Source organism: Littorina saxatilis, linkage group LG5 (genome assembly GCF_037325665.1).
Source record: "Littorina saxatilis isolate snail1 linkage group LG5, US_GU_Lsax_2.0, whole genome shotgun sequence".
In the NCBI taxonomy this organism is placed as follows: Eukaryota; Metazoa; Mollusca; class Gastropoda; order Littorinimorpha; family Littorinidae; genus Littorina; species Littorina saxatilis.
The window spans coordinates 8,071,654-8,092,260 of NC_090249.1; the positions used below are offsets into that span (position 1 = coordinate 8,071,654).

Here is a 20,607-nt window from a genome sequence, read left to right on the forward strand (position 1 = left end):
TTACGTACTCCACAACTGAAGAGCTGATCAAACGTCATGGCGTCTGCCGGCCAGTGGGAAGTGGTTGGAAAAGTCAAGAAGGGAAAGGCTCAGCCGCCGAGCCTGACCAAATTTCAGAAAAAGACGTTCGTTGATCGAATGCCAAGAATCGAAACAAGAGGTTCGTTGTCACTTCATTAGATTTCGCAAAACGGGTGGAAAAAATCTGCTAAGTGTGCAGCACTGCACACATGACGACATGTGTCACGTCACCACTGCGGTTACTGCACATTTTTTTGTGTTGTTTCGCTCGGATTTTCCATAAAAGAAAGAAAGAAAGTAGGCTTTTGTTTTATTTCCAAAATTATTGAAATCATTTGGTATTTTTTCTTATGATTAAAATTTAAACAGCACGTACAATCGTTGCCCCAGCAGATGGTTTTTTAAAACTGCGATCAGTATGTCAGACTGGATGCATTTCAAATTCACGTTCCTTATTCTTCGACGGACTGAAAATCTTCCTCTAGGTATGAAGAAGCGTGGGGTGTCATATTGATAAAATAAAGATGGTCACACCTAGCATCTAGCAAAAAGATGGACAGTATCCTTCATTTTTAGAAAAATATTGTGGTGGAAATTACCAATACCTCAGTCTGTCAGTAGTTACTAGTGTTACTGTTGTTGGACTGTGGCATATGGAGGATTCTCTTCTATGTAGGATTTAGAGAGGGGAAGGCACATATGTGCGCATTCGTATATATATATGACATAATACTACTAAAAGGAGAGTTCTTCAACTATTTCTTGAATGGAAGTTCGATTTAGACTAGTAACTTAGAGCAGTCAGTAATACTAACAACTAATCTAAAAGAAAGGCTAAAGTGTCTGTCCAACTCATTTGATTTTTGTCCTGTATTAATAATTTAATGCAACAATGCAGTGAGTAGTTTTACTCTGAGATGATTTTTAGCAAAAAGCAAAAGAATGTTTCTTTCCACTTCCAGCTGTTGTGTTAAAGTTCCACTATTATCAATATCATTTACTTTTTATTATGAAAGCCTTTTAGTTTTAGTTTTAAATTATTTTTTCTGGGTCCACTTAGTTATCCGAAAACACATTTTAAAATTATTATGTTGTACAACTTGGAAGTGTAACAGTAACACAGTATCCACTTTGTGCGTGGACTAATTCAGGTTAAAATGTTCAGTTCCTCTTCAAAATTGACAAATGTGTAATCATGTGTCGCTGTTAACTTTGTGTGTCTTCAGATCCAGTAAAAGAAGATGGCACCATCTACGATGCCTTTGCACATGAGGCACGCAAAAGTGGAGGAGCTGGCGGTGATACCACCAAACCAAAAAGCTCACAGGCTCAGGTGCAGGCAGCTGCCATCAAGAAGAAGAAACCAGAGCAAAATGGGAAGCAGGGGTCACACTCCAAACCTCAGGCTTTGGATGTTACCTTGGCACAGGTACTGCACATTGTATTTGATCATTAGAACAGGAGTTGGGCCTGATTCGGTAGAACAGAGATCACAAATTTGACTGATCAGAATGTCATTGATGCATACAGAGACATTGCCAAAATTAGTACAACAGGGATCGCGCTAGGATTTTTCAAATTGCGTAAGGCTTACGCAATGTCGGCCAAAAAACGCGTAAAGCAGAACCGATTTTGCGTCACACTATAACTCAGTTAAATCATGACGATGTGCAAAAAAACGAGGACAACTTTTGCTGCATGCCGATTTGAATGAATCAAAGACAGGCTTGAACTGAAAGCGTCTCTCGGTCTAGATTTGGCGCCACACGCCCAGTGCATTTTGGGTGTGATGACGTCACTGCAATAAAGTCTGTGGACTCCATAAAGTCTCTTATTTCTAATGCATGGACCGCGCATAGAGCTTTATGCCATCCAGAAAGTTATAGCAGGCCCCTCCTTCCAATAAGAGTTATGGAACCGGCTATTGGAGCATTTAAAATGGCGGCTGCTTTCATGCCGGTTCAGGATGCGAAGAAATTTGAGAAGCAACCGGATCTTTCTTGACCGCCTACATCCACTGAATCGTTACGACGACGTGGAACTGTACAGAAAATTCCGCTTTCGTCGGCAGGACATTCTTGCAATCACGGATGAACTGTAAGAGCAACTCAAAATGCCAAATCGAAAGGGTGCATTGCCGCCGGTTCTGCGGGTTATCTTGACTTTGGGTCAGTTTTTACGCGTGCGGATCTTTTCAAGATGTGTGTGGCGAATTGATCGCGGTACATAATAATAATGATAATAATAATAATAATACGGGAATTTATAACATCAAACACAGCATGCGGAACCAGCAAGAGAGTGACATACCATTATGGCGAGGGTACCGGAATGGATATAGTTTCCAAACCACGATAGCCAAGTTTTATCAGGAGACGGGCTTTCCAAACTGTCTGCGGCAAATGGTGTAAAACTGACCCGCCGCGAAGCATCACAAAGCTTAACGCATGCGCAGAGACACAGGATGACGGGGAATCCCTTCCACTATCTACGTGTTAAAAATAGAGCCACTCAGCTATTGCAGGCACTATTTGACCTCATGCATGCGGACCGCTGAGTTCTATAGTGCGTTTCATAGCTATGCGTTCCACAGCGCTATGAAATCCTAAAAGTATGTAGGGGCTATGCATTCAGGCCCTGGTACGGATATATCTGTACACACAGTCGCTTCCTGTAACGTCAATCTAACGCCTGCATTCCATCGTGTTGATACACAGTTACTACAATTCTGAGTGACCTGCTGCAGCACAGCTGGTCTCGGCTAAAAAAAACTTGGTCAACATAGGTGGGGTAGAAAGTGTTAAGAAAGTAAGAGAATTTCAGCAATTTCAAAACTTTGCTCATTCCTTACAGATTGACCATGCTGAACTGGAGTCGATCGTGAGCCAGTCACAGCTGCGTTTCCCCGAGAACCAGGAGGTATGGCTGAAAGATCTGGCCTCATACCTGAACCTGAAGCTGGAGAAAGTCCCTGACCCCGACCCCACCTTCAAGGGCAAAGCTAAAGGTCTTACATTTATTAGCCCATTGATGTTGGAGTTTGCTTGCCGGTGTCGTTGGTGTTTTAGCTAGAACTGTCGTTTAAACTGGTTTTCTGTGTGTGGGTGTGTCCTGGAGTATGTTTTTATGAGTGTGATGTGGCTACTAAGCTGTGGTTTTCACTTTGTGATTTAATCCAAAATTTACTAAAATATAAGTGATATAATTATAAACAAAGGGAAAAAATCTGGTTGTACCCACAATCAAATGATAACAATGTTTTGTGAGAAACTGATGTATTTGTCTTTGGCTCCAGTTGTAGGGTTTTGTCACATTTAGTTTCTCAAATTTTATGTTATGCAGTCACCAAAAAATGTCTGTGTTCAAGGCCATTTAAAGTGTTGTTGGTGGGACTATTAGTGTTGTTTGTGGGACTATTTTTCATTTTCTTTTATTTTTATTGGCTTTACCGTTGGATGTTACTTTCTCTCTCTTCCATTTTATTTGGGTTGGGGGGGGGGGGGGGTGTTTGTTGTGAAGAATAACTACCTGGGTTGGTTGGATTGGGTTTATGCTCCGTTCGTGCTGGGTTCCCACAAAAGTGTTGTAGTTTGACATAAGATATACTGCCTGTTAACAGAGTACCCCCAGAGCCAGCTGTCCAAGGGGTGCCAGAAGACCATCAACGCTGTGTTCAAGAAATGCTCCAAGCAGAGCCTGGACCACCTGTTCTACCACTGTGTGCAGTCCATGATCAGTGAGGCCAACAAAGGTCAGCAGTGGTCATTTGTATTGTTTAATCTTAGTGTGACCTGTCAAGTTTTCTGATTTTTTTGTTTTAATGTATTGTGCACAGAGCTGTGTAATTTGTTGAGAGCTGTGTAATTTGTTGAGATGCATTGAAACTTGCACAGTCTACCCCCCACTTTTCTAAAGGCTGTCCTTAATTCAGCCCCACATTGACTTCCCCAAGTCTTGTTACTGGAAATTCAGCCCCACATTGACTTCCCCAAGTCTTGTTACTGGAAACTCAGTGCAGTAAGCTTCATAAAAATCAACTTGGCCCAATTAATATCAGGCTTTAGTTGTAAGGCCTAAAAAAAAAATAGGTGTGGTTACGGTAACCCGACCTACCCTATTTTTAGGGGCCGACCCTATAACTTTTTATTACATTTGTCAAAAAAAAACAAAAAAAAACAGTGCAGAAAACGCAATGAAAGAAAAATCGCCCGAGTCGCACACTTATTTCCCTGTCAAGTAAGTTTAATTTGTACACATTAGAAAAAAAAGTAAAAAAAAAAAAAAAGTGATTGCCTACCTTCCTACCCTATTTTTTTTGGCTATGTTACCGTAACCACACCTATTTTTTTTTTTGGCCTAACATAAGCTAATGGTGGGGTCACAGTGCAAGACATAAGCTAATGGTGGGGTCACAGTGCAAGACATAACCAGTCTCCAAATCAACAAAGCATCAGAAAGCATCATAAGCCTTTAGATTGTCTTAATTAAGATAGAAATTAAGTAGAAGTGCAATGCCAAGACACTGCATACCCCAAGCGAAGGACAAATCTGCTCTCTCTCTCTTTCTCTCTCTCTATCTCTTTCTCTCTCTCTTTTACACACACACATACACACACTCACTCACCCACTTACCAATCTCATACACTCAAAACACACATTCATACGTACATAGACAGACGGACACACACCACATGCACACACACGCGAGAGAAAGGCCCAAGAGGGGATGACGTCACGATGCATTGACGTCAAAACAGCTTGATGTTGTCTACTTGCGCGAGCATTATATTGTAGACTCGGAATTTACACCTGCATAAAGTGCCCTTGGGTGGCGTTTGATCAAAAATCGAATCCGTAGAGAACACCCGCCATATTTAAGTTAGTATGTTCCCAAAGTTTTGGTGAACTTCTGTCCCCAACTGTAGTCACAGTTTGGTAACAACAATCTTTATTATGTATTATTAGGAAGAACATTTCTCAAGTCGATCTCAGTATAGCGTTCGTGGAATACGTCCAGCGGGGTTGCTTCCCTTTTAAAGTGTTGGACGGGTAAGCGTTTTCAGTACCTAGCATCTCAGACTGTGTCAAATGCTATATGTGATTGGGGTAAGTATATTAATCAAATGAAAATTTACTTATACAATTTTCCACTTAAGGACTTTTGAATGTGTGAGTGAATATGTGTGAAACGTTCCTTTCGTATTATTCGCCTTTAAAATGTTCTGCTTCTTTAAATTAATTTTTGAGTGATTATTATGTTGTATGTGTGTATTCCCCAGGTCTTTCCATGGCTGGCTACAAAGTTTTTCTTCAGCTGCTGGCATTCCACAAACCTGACATTGTGCTGCCCAAGCTTCCACAGGTTAGATCAAGTGTTAGAGATGCAGTGCAGGTCACAGCGTTGCTAAAGCAACGATTTGTCTTTTTGTCACACTCACAGATTATAGTCATAAACAACTATCTCACAGATGACTACACACTGTGTTTCCAGCCAAACGAAGCTTTATGCGGTTTGACAGTTTGCATCTCCCCCCAAAACGTAATAAACATTTCCTGTGATCACATTCTGGGCCTGAAGACTGTGCGGTATGCCAAAATGGACCCACATACTATCTTTTACAATTTGTTTACGTATTCAAACACAATGTCTTGACGTAATGTACCCAAGATAGAAAGAATTCTCCCTTTCGCCGAGACTAATAAACTTCCATGTAGGCTTTTGACGTAATTAGTTCATGTGCGGGGCCTGATCGAGGGCCACGGTTTCCTGCCCAACAATGATGAAAATTAATTCCTAAATTGTAGTTTTCCACTTCTTGCAAGAAGGTCAATGAAACTTTGTATAATTTCAAATGGATAGATGCCAGAGGCCTGACTGAAAGCTCTGTCCCTGACAGCATGATGTGGTTGGGCCAACCACAGCGTCAAGAGCGGGCCAACCTAGACAGCCGACTCGGCGTTGAGGCGGCCTGCTCATCGTATCTGGGTTGAGCCAACATTGGCATTGTGTCGAAGCCAACTTTCCCTCGATCTTCTGCCGACGAATGATGTGATATGTTCTAAAAGCCCGACCATGGTCGATGTTGTCCCGCTTCTCTGCCGATGAATGACGTATTATGCTTTTGCCCGCTCCTCTCTCTCTCGATCATGTGCCGATCTTCTGCCGACGAATGACGTGATATGTTCTAAAAGCCCGACCGTAATCGATGTTCTCCCGCTTCTCTGCCGACGATGACGTAATGTGTTTTGCCCGCCTCTCTCCCGATCATGTGTCATTGAATGACGTAATATGTTCTTTTTCAGCCACTGATGCCACAAAAGCAGCTATAGTCTGTTTCACAGAAGAGTTTTTAAAGCTTTTTCGCAGTTTTCTAACAGGGAAACCTCTTCACGTGTGCTTAAAGAGCGAGTCGCAATTTTTAAAAATCGTATATTTAATAGTATGATTGACCAAAAAACAAAAAACTTAGGCACCACACAACACCAAAAATAGAAAATATCCGAAGGGATAAGGTGGCAAGGACATGAGGTCATACCCCGCAGATGTGGTCATCGACTCATGAGAATTACGTCACTTGTATCCATCGCGGCGACAGGCGTAAACTGGGTACCGCAAGGCCCCAGGCTAGACTACAAGGACTCGGAGGAGGTTGGCCCCTAGACGTGCGGCATGCGGGCCCACCGGTGTGTGGAAACGCCCAGGTGCCCACGAACCAACCTCCAGCTATGGGTCAAATAGCCGGGCATGATAGGCTCGTCAACCCTGGCAGGCAGCTATCCTAAGAGAAGACCACTCTGAATTCAAAACGAGGGTAGAGGAGGCTCATCATCCATGGAAGGAAACTCGTCTAGGAGAAGGAAAACTCCGAAATGAAACCCACGCAGTCCCTCGAAGACGGAACGGCACTGGCCTTTTTTAGGCGGGGAGCAGACCGGGTGCCTACGCTACCCTCGACAAATGGTTGTGTCATCAACGTCACTTGTAAAGGTCTTCGGTACCAAGAAAGATTCTTCTTGTCTCGGCGTGACTCTTTTTACATCATCGTCTGGCGTCATGGTTGGCCCATCGGCGGGCGGACCATGATGTGCCGACGATCGTCTGGCGTCAAGGTTGGCCCATCAGGGGGCCAACCACGATGTGCCGATCATCGGCATCGTCAAAGAACTAGGTTGGCCCTCCTTAGGGCCAACCACAATCATCATCATCGATGCTCTGCCGACCCAAATCGTTGTCGGGCCGACAACAGTCTGCTGTCTGGGGTGCACCTTGAAGTTTCAAGGACAGTAACTTTAATGTCTTGGCTCCTAGGAGCAGGAAGGAGGAAGCGTATTAAGGTTATATTGATGCAGTAGCACTGCATTTTATGTCAAAACTGTGTTGAGCGTATGCAAGGACTCAAGAAATACTTGACAAGTAAAAAGTGCTGTTGGATGCCTGTACACCATGCATGCTGTGTGTTCACCTCATGGTTTTTGACTCACATGCGAAGCAAAAGTGAGTCTATGTACTCACCCGAGTCGTCCGTCCATCCGTCCGGACGTCCGGAAAACTTTAACGTTGGATATTTCTTGGACACTATTCAGTCTATCAGTACCAAATTTGGCAAGATGGTGTATGATGACAAGGCCCCAAAAAACATACATAGCATCTTGACCTTGCTTCAAGGTCAAGGTCGCAGGGGCCATAAATGTTGCCTAAAAACCAGCTATTTTTCACATTTTCTCCGAAGTTTTTGAGATTGAATACCTCACCTATATATGATATATAGGGCAAAGTAAGCCCCATCTTTTGATACCAGTTTGGTTTACCTTACTTCAAGGTCAAGGTCACAGGAGCTCTTCAAAGTTGGATTGTATACATATTTTGAAGTGACCTTGACCCTGAACTATGGAAGATAACTGTTTCAAACTTAAAAATTATGTGGGGCACATGTTATGCTTTCATCATGAGACACATTTGGTCACATAAGATCAAGGTCAAGGTCACTTTGACCCTTATGAAATGTGACCAAAATAAGGTAGTGAACCACTAAAAGTGACCATATCTCATGGTAGAAAGAGCCAATAAGCACCATTGTACTTCCTATGTCTTGAATTAACAGCTTTGTGTTGCATGACCTTGGATGACCTTGGGTCAAGGTCACATGTATTTTGGTAGGAAAAATGTGTAAAGCAGTTCTTAGTGTATGATGTCATTGCTAGGTTTAGTTATTTGACCTTGACCCTGAAGGTCAAGGTCATGTAAAGGTCAAGGTCAAGCATGTGAGTCGTATGGGCTTTGCCCTTCTTGTTATTGTGGGTTTTTTAGTCAAAAGTAGAGTTACATTAAATTTGTCAAGTGGAATTTATAGTTCCGAACAGGAATTTGTAAAGTCAGTAACACATAATTAGGAAAGTATTTGACCTTTAGAATTTAAAAAAAAAAGAATGTTTGTTAGTGACATGGGGTGAATATCATTGATTTACTCACAAAATGACACAGACCAGAGGTTTTAATGTGGATTTGACTGACCATTGTCTGTGTTTCCTGCTGCAGTACCTGGAGCTGATCAAGACCAATGTGAATCGGCCGGCCCAGTGCTTGTCCATCCTGTGGTCCATGGGGCAGTGTGGCGTCGCTGATCTCCGCGCTGGACTCAGAGGTCAGTGGCCAGGCTTTTATCTTCTTCCGTCTTGTCTGGGTGACACTTGACAAGACCTTAGGTTGCTTTCTACTAGAAAAGGGGTTAGAGTAAGGCTGTCTGAATCTTCATTTGTACACTGTATGTGCTATTGTTTTTTGATGTTGTACTTTTAATTTCTGTTAATTTGATTAATGTTTTATGACCATGTGAAGACTTTTGGGTTACACACTTAGAAAATTGAACTGAAAGTGTAATAGAAACAAAGTCAGGAATGTTCTTCATCTTATTCGTCTGTTGTTCTCCAGTGAAAATGTAGCTCCTGTCTTGTTTCCTTCTTATTTTTTTAAACTAGGGACAATTTTTTTTCCCACAGAATATAGTCATAGAGGTTTACATGTGAGCTTAAAAAGAAATACAGTGGAACCCCCCTTTCAAGACCCCCCAAAATGAAGTCTTTGAACGGAGGGAGGCTTAAAATGGAGGTCAATTTACAGAGGATATGAACAAAACAACAAATCTGATAAGTTAAATGTTCACATTTTTCAGGTTGTGGGCATTATTGTTGTGGCTTGTTTTGCAGTGTGGCTGGATCTGATGCTGCCTTGTCTTGGTATTCGCTCTGTGGCTGCCTACCCTGTGGAGTACCTGGAGAACTTGTTTGTGTGAGTCTTTATCCATCTGCTGTTGGCATGCAACACAGTCAAACCTGTCAATAACGACCACCTAAGGGACCGACCAAACGGGTGGTCTCTAAGGAAATGTGAATTATGTTGAAGAAAGCTTGTCTGCGATCCTTGGAATGGTCTTTGTGGGCAGATGGTTACTTTTGAGAGGTGGTTGCAAGGGCAGGCTCGACTGTATATGTCACTCTTCAATTGTCCATCATACCATGGTTTTTAGCTGTACAACTCAATAGTGGGTCAAAAGTATCTGAATAGTTTCTTTGAATTTCAAAGGGCAGTGTTGCAGTCCAAATCAGTATGCTTACAATGACAATCATTTGTAAATTGTGTACAGTTTCCAATTGTGGAATGATACACTGCAACCTCTTATATCTTGAAGAAAAGGGTTCTGCATAGCTCTGTTTGCACATTCATTGATTCATCACTTCTTTTCGAGCAGCAGTTTTTGGGTGTACATTTGCCTCATCTTTTTGAAACAGAAAATATCAGTTTTCAGAATGATTTCAGTGCACATTTTATTGAGAATGTTCTCTGTTTAGCTGGCACAAGAGCTCCCAGGCAGCCTACGGAGAGATTGGGCTTCGTGAATACTTCAACCTTCTTGACACCATCTTCTCCCCGACCTTCAACATCCAGGGTGACCTACGCAAACGTCTCCAGGCCGTCTACCCAGAAGTCAAGGTCAGCACTAAATTTTGTTTCTTTACATGAGTACTTTTCACAGTTATCGGGAGTATAAAAAAAAAAAATTTGCAAATGTATTGTCTGTCATCTTGTAAATAAGTTTACAGTGGCCAAGAAAAAAACAAAAACAAGAAACACGCACATTTTTTCTGAAGAAAACAAATGAGGTTGAAAATGATAGTATTCTGTTTGTAGAACATTGCCTATGGATCCAACCCTTCGACCAATCTGCGCAACTTCTTTGCTTCCTACCTGCGCCGAGCCGAGCCCAACTGCAATGCTGCCATGAAACAAGAGGTAACCAAACAAGTTTTTTCTTTTTCAATTTGTTTGGCTTTGCTTAATTTAAATCATTGCAAAGTCAAAGTGAGAATAACAAGCAAAAATATTCATTTTAAGTCTTTTTAATGGATATTAGAATTGACTTGCGTAGGCAGACATTGCTTTTACTTGTAGGCAGTGTTTGATGATTAAGATAAGAACTCTCACTTGCCTTTGTTGTCAGTATTTAGAAGTAGAACTCTTATTTACCAGTATTTTTTATATCTTGTATATGGATCCTGAGCCTTCTGCCTCACTTGGTTACGATTTTCAGTGTTCAAGCTGTTGACAACGACGTTCGTGTCGCTTAATTTTCTCTGAGCTGTTGAATTGTCCATTATTACTTGTGGAGGAACTTCTATTTGATAAAAGTAAGAAAATGTGTTTGTGTGTAGGTGTTGCTGTGCCTGGTGCTGTGCCTGGGGACAGACAAACATTCGTGGAGCACCTGGTGTCAGATGTACACCAAGCAGTTGCCCCAGTCAGGGTAAGTACTGTGGACACACACACACATGCATGGACGGACATACATGCACACACACATTCACACATTTGCACGTATGGACACACACACATGCTCGCACGGATACACACAGACACTCTCTTTCAATCTGTCTCTTTCTCTTTCTCTCAACACACACACACATACATTCTCTCTCTCTCTCTCACACATTATTTCTCTAAAAAAGCAAAAACAGGTTAAGACAGTATGCTAGTACTGAGGTGGTGTCTGAAGCTTAAAACTGGTACATGAAAAGAAAAACAATGTGAAAAATGCATGTACAGTACTTCAAAAAGATAACAGGCATGTTTTTTTTGTCAATGTATAAGTCCAGTGGCCACCATGTTAAAATCTGTAATGTTTGTCTCAGCATTTGCACAACTGTGTCTAGGCAAGATTATTTTACAAGTCATCCAGGTACTGAAGTGAATGCTTTTCTTGTTATGTATTTGACTTTCGCTGATGACTCATTTATCTTCTAAGCTTTTGTTTGTTGTCCTCTTGTTTGTTTATTCAAAAAAGTTTCAACAAATAGTGGATTTTTTTGTTTTTACCTTGGGTGCCCTTTGTGTGTGATAGGGTGCTGCTGCAGCATTTGACAGAGAACTGGGAACTACTGAGCAAGTCTGAACGGCAGATGCTTCGCCAGACACTGAGATCCTTTGCTGTTACCAACGAAGAACTGATCGTGCAAGGCAACATCAACCAGGAAGGCTTTGACATCTGCAACGTCACCACAAAGGTGCAGCTTTGGTGGAATAATTATGTAGCCTTGAAGGGAAAGGGAGATTCCAGAGGGCAAGAGGAGAGAGTATTGCGACATCTAATTTATCGTAACTGAATAATGCTGTTTTGTAGATAATCAGATATTTTTGTCTTTTGATTTTAAGTGGATGGTTTTGCAGCTTAACAGTTAATGACTATTGCTAAATAGAGAGACAAAAAACAACAACAAACACATTTGTCAGAAATTCTCTGACTAGGTTCACATGCTGAATGTGGGCGCTCTCAAAGATCAGATGCGTTGAAAAGAAAACCCCTGCAGGCATGGAGGAACAGAGAAGGCTGCATAGAAGTAGTATTGGTTCCAAATACCACGCTACTACGCATGTAGTTAATTTTAAATGTTGAAGGGGTGAGTTGGAAAAAACTCTTCATTGGCAAATAAGCTGTTGGGTATCTGATGAACCAAGGGAAGTAAGCGCTCCAAATGCATTCGACATGCGTAATAGAGTAAGTGAGAGTTATACGGAACAAGTTTCCTGGCACCTGAGAGAATAATAAGCAGTGAAATGAACAAGCAACTTTCATCCTCACTTTATAAAGTATACTTTATATAGTATAAAAGATTAAGCTGTTGGGTAATTTTGGAAGTTCGTGATTTCACAAAATTGCAGAAGACAGAAGTGGAGAGCTTTGCAAGTGACATTGAAAAAAGAGAACTGAGTCAGGCACATGTTGAATGGAAGTGACAGCAGACTGTGTTGACTTGCGTCTTTCATTTCTGTGTGCAGGAGCTGTTACAGAAGATGAGCCAGAGTCGCTTCCCTTGGGGAATGCTGGTCTTTTTCTTCACCACTGTTTTCGCATCCATCGTTGCTTACGATATCATGTCTAGTCCAAACATCAAAGGTCAGTCTTTTGCCATGAACTTTTACATAATTTTTTCTCATGTGAGAGAGAGAGAGAGAGGGAGACAGGGGATGGAAGACTTGTGATGCTAATATATCATACATTATGATGGCCAGGTGATGGATTACTTACATACAGATGAATCTGTTTTCAGTGAGTTGACTCTCTTGTCCTGTTACAAAAAATTCTCTCTTCTTTTCTCTTGACATCAAATCTGATGTCTTGTTTTGTATTTGTGTCAGTTATTTGTTTTAGACTTGCTTGATTTTGTTTGTGTTGCAGCATCAAACAGCATGTATTGGCGGTAGGGAAGTGTGTTAGACTTGCTTGATCATAGTTATATTACAGATTCCAAAAGTGTACGTTGATGGCTTTGAATAGCCTGGGTGATCGTCATTTATGTTTAAGCTTCCAGAACTGTGCGTTTCCTGGAGGATTATGGGATTGTGATGCTGCTGGAGCAGGCTTGGGGCAGAATCACCACTTTCTTCTATCTAGTCATGAGGTACACTTACTTCTTTTCTTATTTCTGCCTTGTGTTTTCTTTTGATTGTGTTTCCTGATTGTTTGTTCTTAGACAGTAGACTTATTTAGTACAGCTTTTTTTCAACCAACCACATTCTTTTCATGCCATATAAGGAAGTGCTACATCACAAACGTTGTGTACACGTCATTTCCGGTTGTCGGCGAAACGAAGCTCACACCAAAAACACAAACAACTATCGTTGATTTGGGCGACTCTACGAATCTACTTTCGTTAACTTTGTAATCATGTTTTGGTTATTTCTGTATGGAAACCTTTAATTTATTGGATATAGGTTACCTGATTGTTATTTTAACTGTTCATATCTTCCTACTTTAAGGTCTGGAGTGGACGCTAAAGTCGATCTTTCACTGGATTTCTGTAGCATACATTTCCGTAGGTTGCGCTGGGGAAAATCAAAGATGGCAGCCAGGAGCCGATTGCCGCTTCACGACTTTAGAGTTCTATTTCTTCCCTAATATCAATAGAATACTTATATTTATAGGGCAGACCTTAATTTGTGAACTGTCTCACTTTGAACCGTTTTACATTTTATGAGTAGAGCTTCGGGTTGCAAATTAATCACACATGTGTTGTCAGCGCTTCTTCTGTGAACAGAATTTCTCTGCCGTAACGTCTAAACCGCGAAATGTACTGTTGAGTTTCGTTGTGCGCGCGCATCCGATCGGGCAAGAGAAAATGAGGTGGCGAAAGGAAAGTGGTGTGTTTTGTTCGTCTCTCTAAATCTAGCTAGTGATAGTAACAATGACAAAACATACTCTGTAAAACAATACCTGCCATTCCAACTTTGTTGTGTGACAGAGAGTTTTCTTCCACACAAGACTGTAAATGTCTCACGACGGCGAAAGGATCATGAATCATATTGGGTTGCGAAACAAATATAACAGAATTTGAAGGTGCACCTTGTATTCAGTGGTAATAAATCCCCGATGTTAATCACTTGCAGTTGGAGTGAGGAGAACTTCCCCCGTTACTACCGCTGGATGAGTGAGACGGTGGGACCCAGCGTGCGCCGTGGGTGGCAGGCCACCCTGGATCTGAGCGTCTACTTGGTGGACAGCGCTCGACCCCACTGTCAGTGGGCCGCTGAGAAGACGCAACACGGTCTCGTCTGGGTGAGCTCATGGTTTTCACCTGTGTGCACTAGCCCATTTACCCCCAAAGCATGGAAAGTAACTCCATCAATTTCAAACTTGAAAAAATCATTGTAAAGTAACTACTGCAAGTTTTCTGAAATTGTAAATGCTCAGGAAGCTAAACAGACCTATGTAAGAATGTTTTCATTTAGGAAAAAAACTGTGCACAGCTGCCTAGAGGGTGTTTTTTTTGGGGGGAGACAGGAGGAGAGAGACAAGCTGCAATACATTTTTGGTTGACAAATTGAATTGCTTTGACAGCACTATACAGCTGTGAGTGATCAGACATTTAATTATGCTCTAGCTTCAGACAGTGTAACCTTTATAAGTGTGAAAAACAACAGGTTGGTCTCTGTTGCAACTGTACAAGCAAAGGTTTGGCTTCTCTGTCTGTCTCAGAGCACCCTACACAATAAGCATTCTTCTACATGAAATGAAACTTCTTTGTCTCTATTTATTCTCGTTATTATTTTGTAAGTAAAGAACACTATCAAAGTATAACACCACCAGAGTTAAAAGGTTTGTTATTATAAAATAAAATGTTGCCATCAGGTGTACGAGCTGTCGCCCGAGAGGTGGGACCAGCTGAGTGCGTGGCTGTGGCTGAGCTGGGAGTTCATCAAGGACTACACGCACTGGATTTGGAAACACGTACTGCATTGGGTGCTGGCCACGCAGCACTGGCTGCAGCACCACGTCATCACGTCAGTACCCACGTAATACACTTTTCTCCTCTGCGTGGGCTACCCTACCCTTAGCCTTGCAGTTCCTGTTGTCTGGTCTTGGACTTTCTTTTTTCTATCCTTGCTCTTCCTTTTTATATTTAGTCAAGTTTTGACTAAATATTTTAACATCGAGGGGGAATCGAAACGAGGGTATGGTGTATGTGTGTGCGTGTGTGTGTGTGTGTGTGTGTGTGTGTAGAGCGATTCAGACTAAACTACTGGACCGATCTTTATGAAATTTGACATGAGAGTTCCTGGGTATGAAATCCCCATACGTTTTTTTCATTTTTTTGATAAATGTCTTTGATGACGTCATATCCGGCTTTTCGTGAAAGTTGAGGCGGCACTGTCACGCCCTCATTTTTCAACCAAATTGGTTGAAATTTTGGTCAAGTAATCTTCGACGAAGCCCGGACTTCGGTATTGCATTTCAGCTTGGTGGCTTAAAAATTAATTAATGACTTTGGTCATTAAAAATCTGAAAATTGTAAAAAAAAATAAAAATTTATAAAACGATCCAAATTTACGTTTATCTTATTCTCCATCATTTGCTGATTCCAAAAACATATAAATATGTTATATTCGGATTAAAAACAAGCTCTGAAAATTAAATATATAAAAATTATTATCAAAATTAAATTGTCCAAATCAATTTAAAAACACTTTCATCTTATTCCTTGTCGGTTCCTGATTCCAAAAACATATAGATATGATATGTTTGGATTAAAAACACGCTCAGAAAGTTAAAACAAAGAGAGGTACAGAAAAGCGTGCTATCCTTCTTAGCGCAACTACTACCCCGCTCTTCTTGTCAATTTCACTGCCTTTGCCATGAGCGGTGGACTGACGATGCTACGAGTATACGGTCTTGCTGAAAAATGGCAGCTACTTGACTAAATATTGTATTTTCGCCTTACGCGACTTGTTTATATTTAGTCAAGTTTTGACTAAATATTTTAACATCGAGGGGGAATCGAAACGAGGGTCGTGGTGTATGTGCGTGTGTCTGTGTGTGTGTGTGTGTGTGTGTGTAGAGCGATTCAGACTAAACTACTGGACCGATCTTTATGAAATTTGACATGAGAGTTCCTGGGTATGAAATCCCCGAACGTTTTTTTCATTTTTTTGATAAATGTCTTTGATGACGTCATATCCGGCTTTTCGTGAAAGTTGAGGCGGCACTGTCACGCCCTCATTTTTCAACCAAATTGGTTGAAATTTTGGTCAAGTAATCTTCCACGAAGCCCGGACTTCGGTATTGCATTTCAGCTTGGTGGCTTAAAAATTAATTAATGACTTTGGTCATTAAAAATCTGAAAATTGTAAAAAAAATAAAAATTTATCAAACGATCCAAATTTACGTTTATCTTATTCTCCATCATTTGCTGATTCCAAAAACATATAAATATGTTATATTCGGATTAAAAACAAGCTCTGAAAATTAAATATATAAAAATTATTATCAAATTTTTTTGTCGAAATCAATTTAAAAACACTTTCATCTTATTCCTTGTTGGTTCCTGATTCCAAAAACATATAGATATAATATGTTTGGATTAAAAACATGCTCAGAAAGTTAAAACGAAGAGAGGTACAGAAAAGCGTGCTATCCTTCTCAGCGCAACGAATACCCCGCTCTTCTTGTCAATTCCACGGGCACTGCCTTTGCCACGGGCGGTGGAGTGACGATGCTACGAGTATACGGTCTTGCTGCGTTGCGTTGCGTTCAGTTTCATTCTGTGAGTTCGACAGCTACTTGACTAAATATTGTATTTTCGCTTTACACGACTTGTTCTGTTCTTGTTCTTCCTTTTTGACTCACATGCGAAGCAAAAGTGAGTCTATGTACTCACCCGAGTCGTCCGTCCGTCCGGCCGGCCGGCCGGCCGTCCGGAAAACTTTAACGTTGAATATTTCTTGGACACTATTCAGTCTATCAGTACCAAATTTGGCAAGATGGTGTATGATGACAAGGCCCCAAAAAACATACATAGCATCTTGACCTTGCTTCAAGGTCAAGGTCGCAGGGGCCATAAATGTTGTCTAAAAAACAGCTATTTTTCACATTTTTCCCATTTTCTCTGAAGTTTTTGAGATTGAATACCTCACCTATATATGATATATAGGGCAAAGTAAGCCCCATCTTTTGATACCAGTTTGGTTTACCTTGCTTCAAGGTCAAGGTCACAGGAGCTCTTCAAAGTTGGATTGTATACATATTTTGAAGTGACCTTGACCCTGAACTATGGAAGATAACTGTTTCAAACTTAAAAATTATGTGGGGCACATGTTATGCTTTCATCATGAGACACATTTGGTCACATATGATCAAGGTCAAGGTCACTTTGACCCTTATGAAATGTGACCAAAATAAGGTAGTGAACCACTAAAAGTGACCATATCTCATGGTAGAAAGAGCCAATAAGCACCATTGTACTTCCTATGTCTTGAATTAACAGCTTTGTGTTGCATGACCTTGGATGACCTTGACCTTGGGTCAAGGTCACATGTATTTTGGTAGGAAAAATGTGTAAAGCAGAAGGTCAAGCATGTGAGTCGTATGGGCTTTGCCCTTCTTGTTTCTGTTCTTGTTCTTCCTTTTTTCTGTTCTTGTTCTTCCTTTTTTCTGTCCTTGCTCTTCCTTTTTTCTGGCCTTGCTCTTCCTTTTTTCTGTCCTTGCTCTTCCTTTTTTCTGTTCTTGTTCTTCCTTTTTTCTGTTCTTGTTCTTCCTTTTTTCTGTCCTTGCTCTTCCTTTTTTCTGGCCTTGCTCTTCCTTTTTTCTGGCCTTGCTCTTCCTTTTTTCTGGCCTTGTTCTTCCTCTTTTCTGGCCTTGGTCTTCCTTTTTTCTGTCCTTGTTCTTCCTCTTTTCTGGCCTTGGTCTTCCTTTTTTCTGGCCTTGTTCTTCCTCTTTTCTGGCCTTGCTCTTCCTTTTTTCTGGCCTTGCTCTTCCTTTTTTCTGGCCTTGGTCTTCCTTTTTTCTGGCCTTGCTCTTCCTTTTTTCTGGCCTTGCTCTTCCTTTTTTCTGGCCTTGCTCTTCCTTTTTTCTGTCCTTGCTCTTCCTTTTTTCTGGCCTTGGTCTTCCTTTTTTCTGTCCTTGCTCTTCCTTTTTTCTGTCCTTGCTCTTCCTTTTTTCTGGCCTTGGTCTTCCTTTTTGCATATCATTGCTTGTGTTGTGGTTCTGACCTTTTTTTTTCTCATCTGTTCACTTGTGGCTGCATTGCTGTCAGTTTAGTATTGAACAAGTCGCGTAAGGCGAAATTACTACATTTCGTCAAGCTGTGGAACTCACAGAATGAAACTGAACGCACTGCATTTTTTCACAATGACCGTAGTCCGCCGCTCGTGCAAAAGGCAGTGAAATTAACGAGCCTGTTTAGCGCGGTAGTGGTTGCGCTGTGCCTTTCTGTACCTCTCTTCGTTTTAACTTTCTGAGCGTATTTTTAATCCAAACATATATCTATGTTTTTGGAATCAGGAACCGACAAGGAATAAGATGAAATTGTTTTTAAATCGATTTCGGAAATTTTATTTTAATCATAATTTTTATATTTTTAATTTTCAGAGCTTGTTTTTAATCCGAATATAACATATTTATATGTTTTTGGAATCAGAAAATGATGAAGAATAAGATGAACATAATTTTTGATCATTTTATAAAAAAATAATTTTAATTACAATTTTCAGATTTTTAATGACCAAAGTCATTAATTAATGTTTAAGCCTCCAAGCTGAAATGCAATACCGAAGTCCGGCCTTCGTCGAAGATTGCTTGGCCAAAATGTCAATCAATTTTATGGAAAAATGAGGGTGTGACAGTGCCGCCTCAACTTTTACAAAAATCCGGATATGACGCCATCAAAGACATTTATCGAAAAAATAGAAAAAGCATCTGGGGATATCAAACCCAGGAACTCTCATGTAAAATGTCATAAAGATCGGTCCAGTAGTTTACTCTGAATTGCTCTACACACACACGCACAGACATACACACACAGACACATACACCAGGACCCTCATCTCGATTCCCCCTCTATGTTAAAACATTTAGTCAAAACTTGACTAAATGTAAAAAACATTAAAAGATTGTCTCTGTGCCAGACTAAATCACTGCTTTTCTTGTGTGGGTTTGGTCCATTTGTTTGGCCTTCCCTTTTCTCTGTTTTTTTTTTTCTCATTTCCTTGATGGTCCTGCCTCGGCCTCTTTGCTGTCTGATTATGATTTTATCCCCAATCTGTGTTTGCTGTTTGCTACAATTTGTCTGAAAAACAGTCTCTGTACACAGAAAGATGTGATATGTTTGGCTGAACTGAGATATCTAGGTTGCAGCTTGCCCCTATATTTATTTCTTTTCTCTGTGTGCTCACTGTAACTCTGTCATTAAAATGCCTTGTAGTTTGAGCATGTTACAAATGATAATATAAATAAACAATTTTCGCTCATTTAGTCAGGAAAGTTCAGTTGTGTATGGATTGGGCGGAGACCTTATGAAAAACATAGCATGACCCAGGACAGTTTCTGAAGTACAATTTACAACATAAAATTCCACCCCATTTGATCATCCCTTCCAAATCGACCTCTATTGCATTACAGGAAAAAGCCCCAGCAAATATTTCTTATCTGGCTGGCTGCAATTTTTTTCTCTCCAGAATGTCCACTTTTAGCTCAACAATTTAAGGCTATCACTGTAACCATGAGAAAAAAACTTTCATGAACTAATGTTATTTTCATTGTGCATTTCAGAGGAAATTTGTCGACACACCGGCTCCAAGAGACAGCGTTATGGAGCGTTCAGCAGATGCACAACTACACACGCTCTTTTTTCACCTGGTGCAACCAGCTGCTTTTTTCCTCCGACTAGCATACAAAAATGTTCACACACCTTTTTTCTCATGTTGTACTGTTGGAAGGTGACAATGCTATTTATGCCGGCTGAACCATATCAGTGTAATTGTTAATTGTTGCTGGACAAACATGGTATATTTTGGGGTGTGGGGATTCGTTTGCCATGAGGGAGGAAAAGAAATCGTTATTTTAACTGTTGGGGTCCACAGGTCACAGCGTTCAAAAATAAAAAGTCAGGGGGTTGTGTATTATTGCACAACCAGTCACCCTTCTAGGACCTCCCCCCTCAACTTGTTCAGGGACAGGGGAACAATGTATGTCATTGATGATATTACTCCCATTGCTTTTCTTTGTAAACTGCTTCTGTTTTTAACGCATCCATGGCTTTTATTGTAAATGTGATTACCATGTGGAGGCAGTCAAATTGGCCAGTTTATTGTTATAAGTCCATGTTCTTTTTCTATGTCACAGAAACAAAACAACTGCTTTAATCATATTTATTTATTTTGTCTGCTTTCTTGCAGATGCAATTGTTGCTGCTAAAGCCACATGCCCATTTACTGGAAGTTTTCTTGATTCTTTCTTTTTCTTCATAATATTATGTTCAGAACAAGCGTCTCGAAAGTCAACAGCTGCTTTTCTTTGTTCTATGAACAGTATTATAACGAACATCATGGCTTATGACGATGTTTACTTTTAACACCACAGGAGGATGAATAAAACAACAGGAAATAGCACTTCAGGATTTGCAGTTTGAACTTTTGAAGCTGAATGTGTTGGCACTTTACAGGCATGGTTTATGAGCATACATTTTGACACAGACACAACAAACGCACTCTCACACACACATTGAGAAGTACACAAAATCGGAGGCAGACACCTCTTTATGGCA

The 20,607-nt window shown here is 40.7% G+C and overlaps 1 protein-coding gene across 2 annotated transcripts; it reads left to right on the top strand.

Moving 5' to 3' along the window:
* On the top strand, positions 1–20,452 carry LOC138966216 (transmembrane protein 214-B-like). 2 transcript variants are annotated; one of them, XM_070338354.1, is made up of 16 exons: positions 1–160; positions 1,248–1,450; positions 2,875–3,028; positions 3,641–3,772; positions 5,301–5,383; positions 8,558–8,663; positions 9,226–9,307; positions 9,868–10,009; positions 10,208–10,309; positions 10,729–10,820; positions 11,415–11,577; positions 12,350–12,467; positions 12,876–12,972; positions 13,958–14,126; positions 14,700–14,863; positions 19,614–20,452. In XM_070338354.1, the coding sequence occupies exons 1-16, from the start codon at positions 37–39 to the stop codon at positions 19,729–19,731; spliced, it is 2,049 nt and encodes a 682-aa protein (XP_070194455.1). In that variant the 5' UTR covers positions 1–36; the 3' UTR covers positions 19,732–20,452. The 2 variants fall into 2 exon arrangements, with proteins under 2 accessions (XP_070194455.1, XP_070194456.1); XM_070338355.1 differs by having other exon boundaries at positions 14,700–14,851.
* The last annotated feature ends 155 nt before the right edge of the window (positions 20,453–20,607 follow it).

Excerpts from the sequence above, each read along its gene's own strand:
- LOC138966216 (XM_070338354.1), top strand. The coding sequence starts at position 37 with ATGGCGTCTGCCGGCCAGTGGGAAGTGGTTGGAAAAGTCAAGAAGGGA. Across the intron at positions 5,384-8,557 it reads TGCTGCCCAAGCTTCCACAG|TACCTGGAGCTGATCAAGAC; the intron begins GTTAGATCAAGT and ends TTCCTGCTGCAG. Across the intron at positions 8,664-9,225 it reads TCTCCGCGCTGGACTCAGAG|TGTGGCTGGATCTGATGCTG; the intron begins GTCAGTGGCCAG and ends CTTGTTTTGCAG.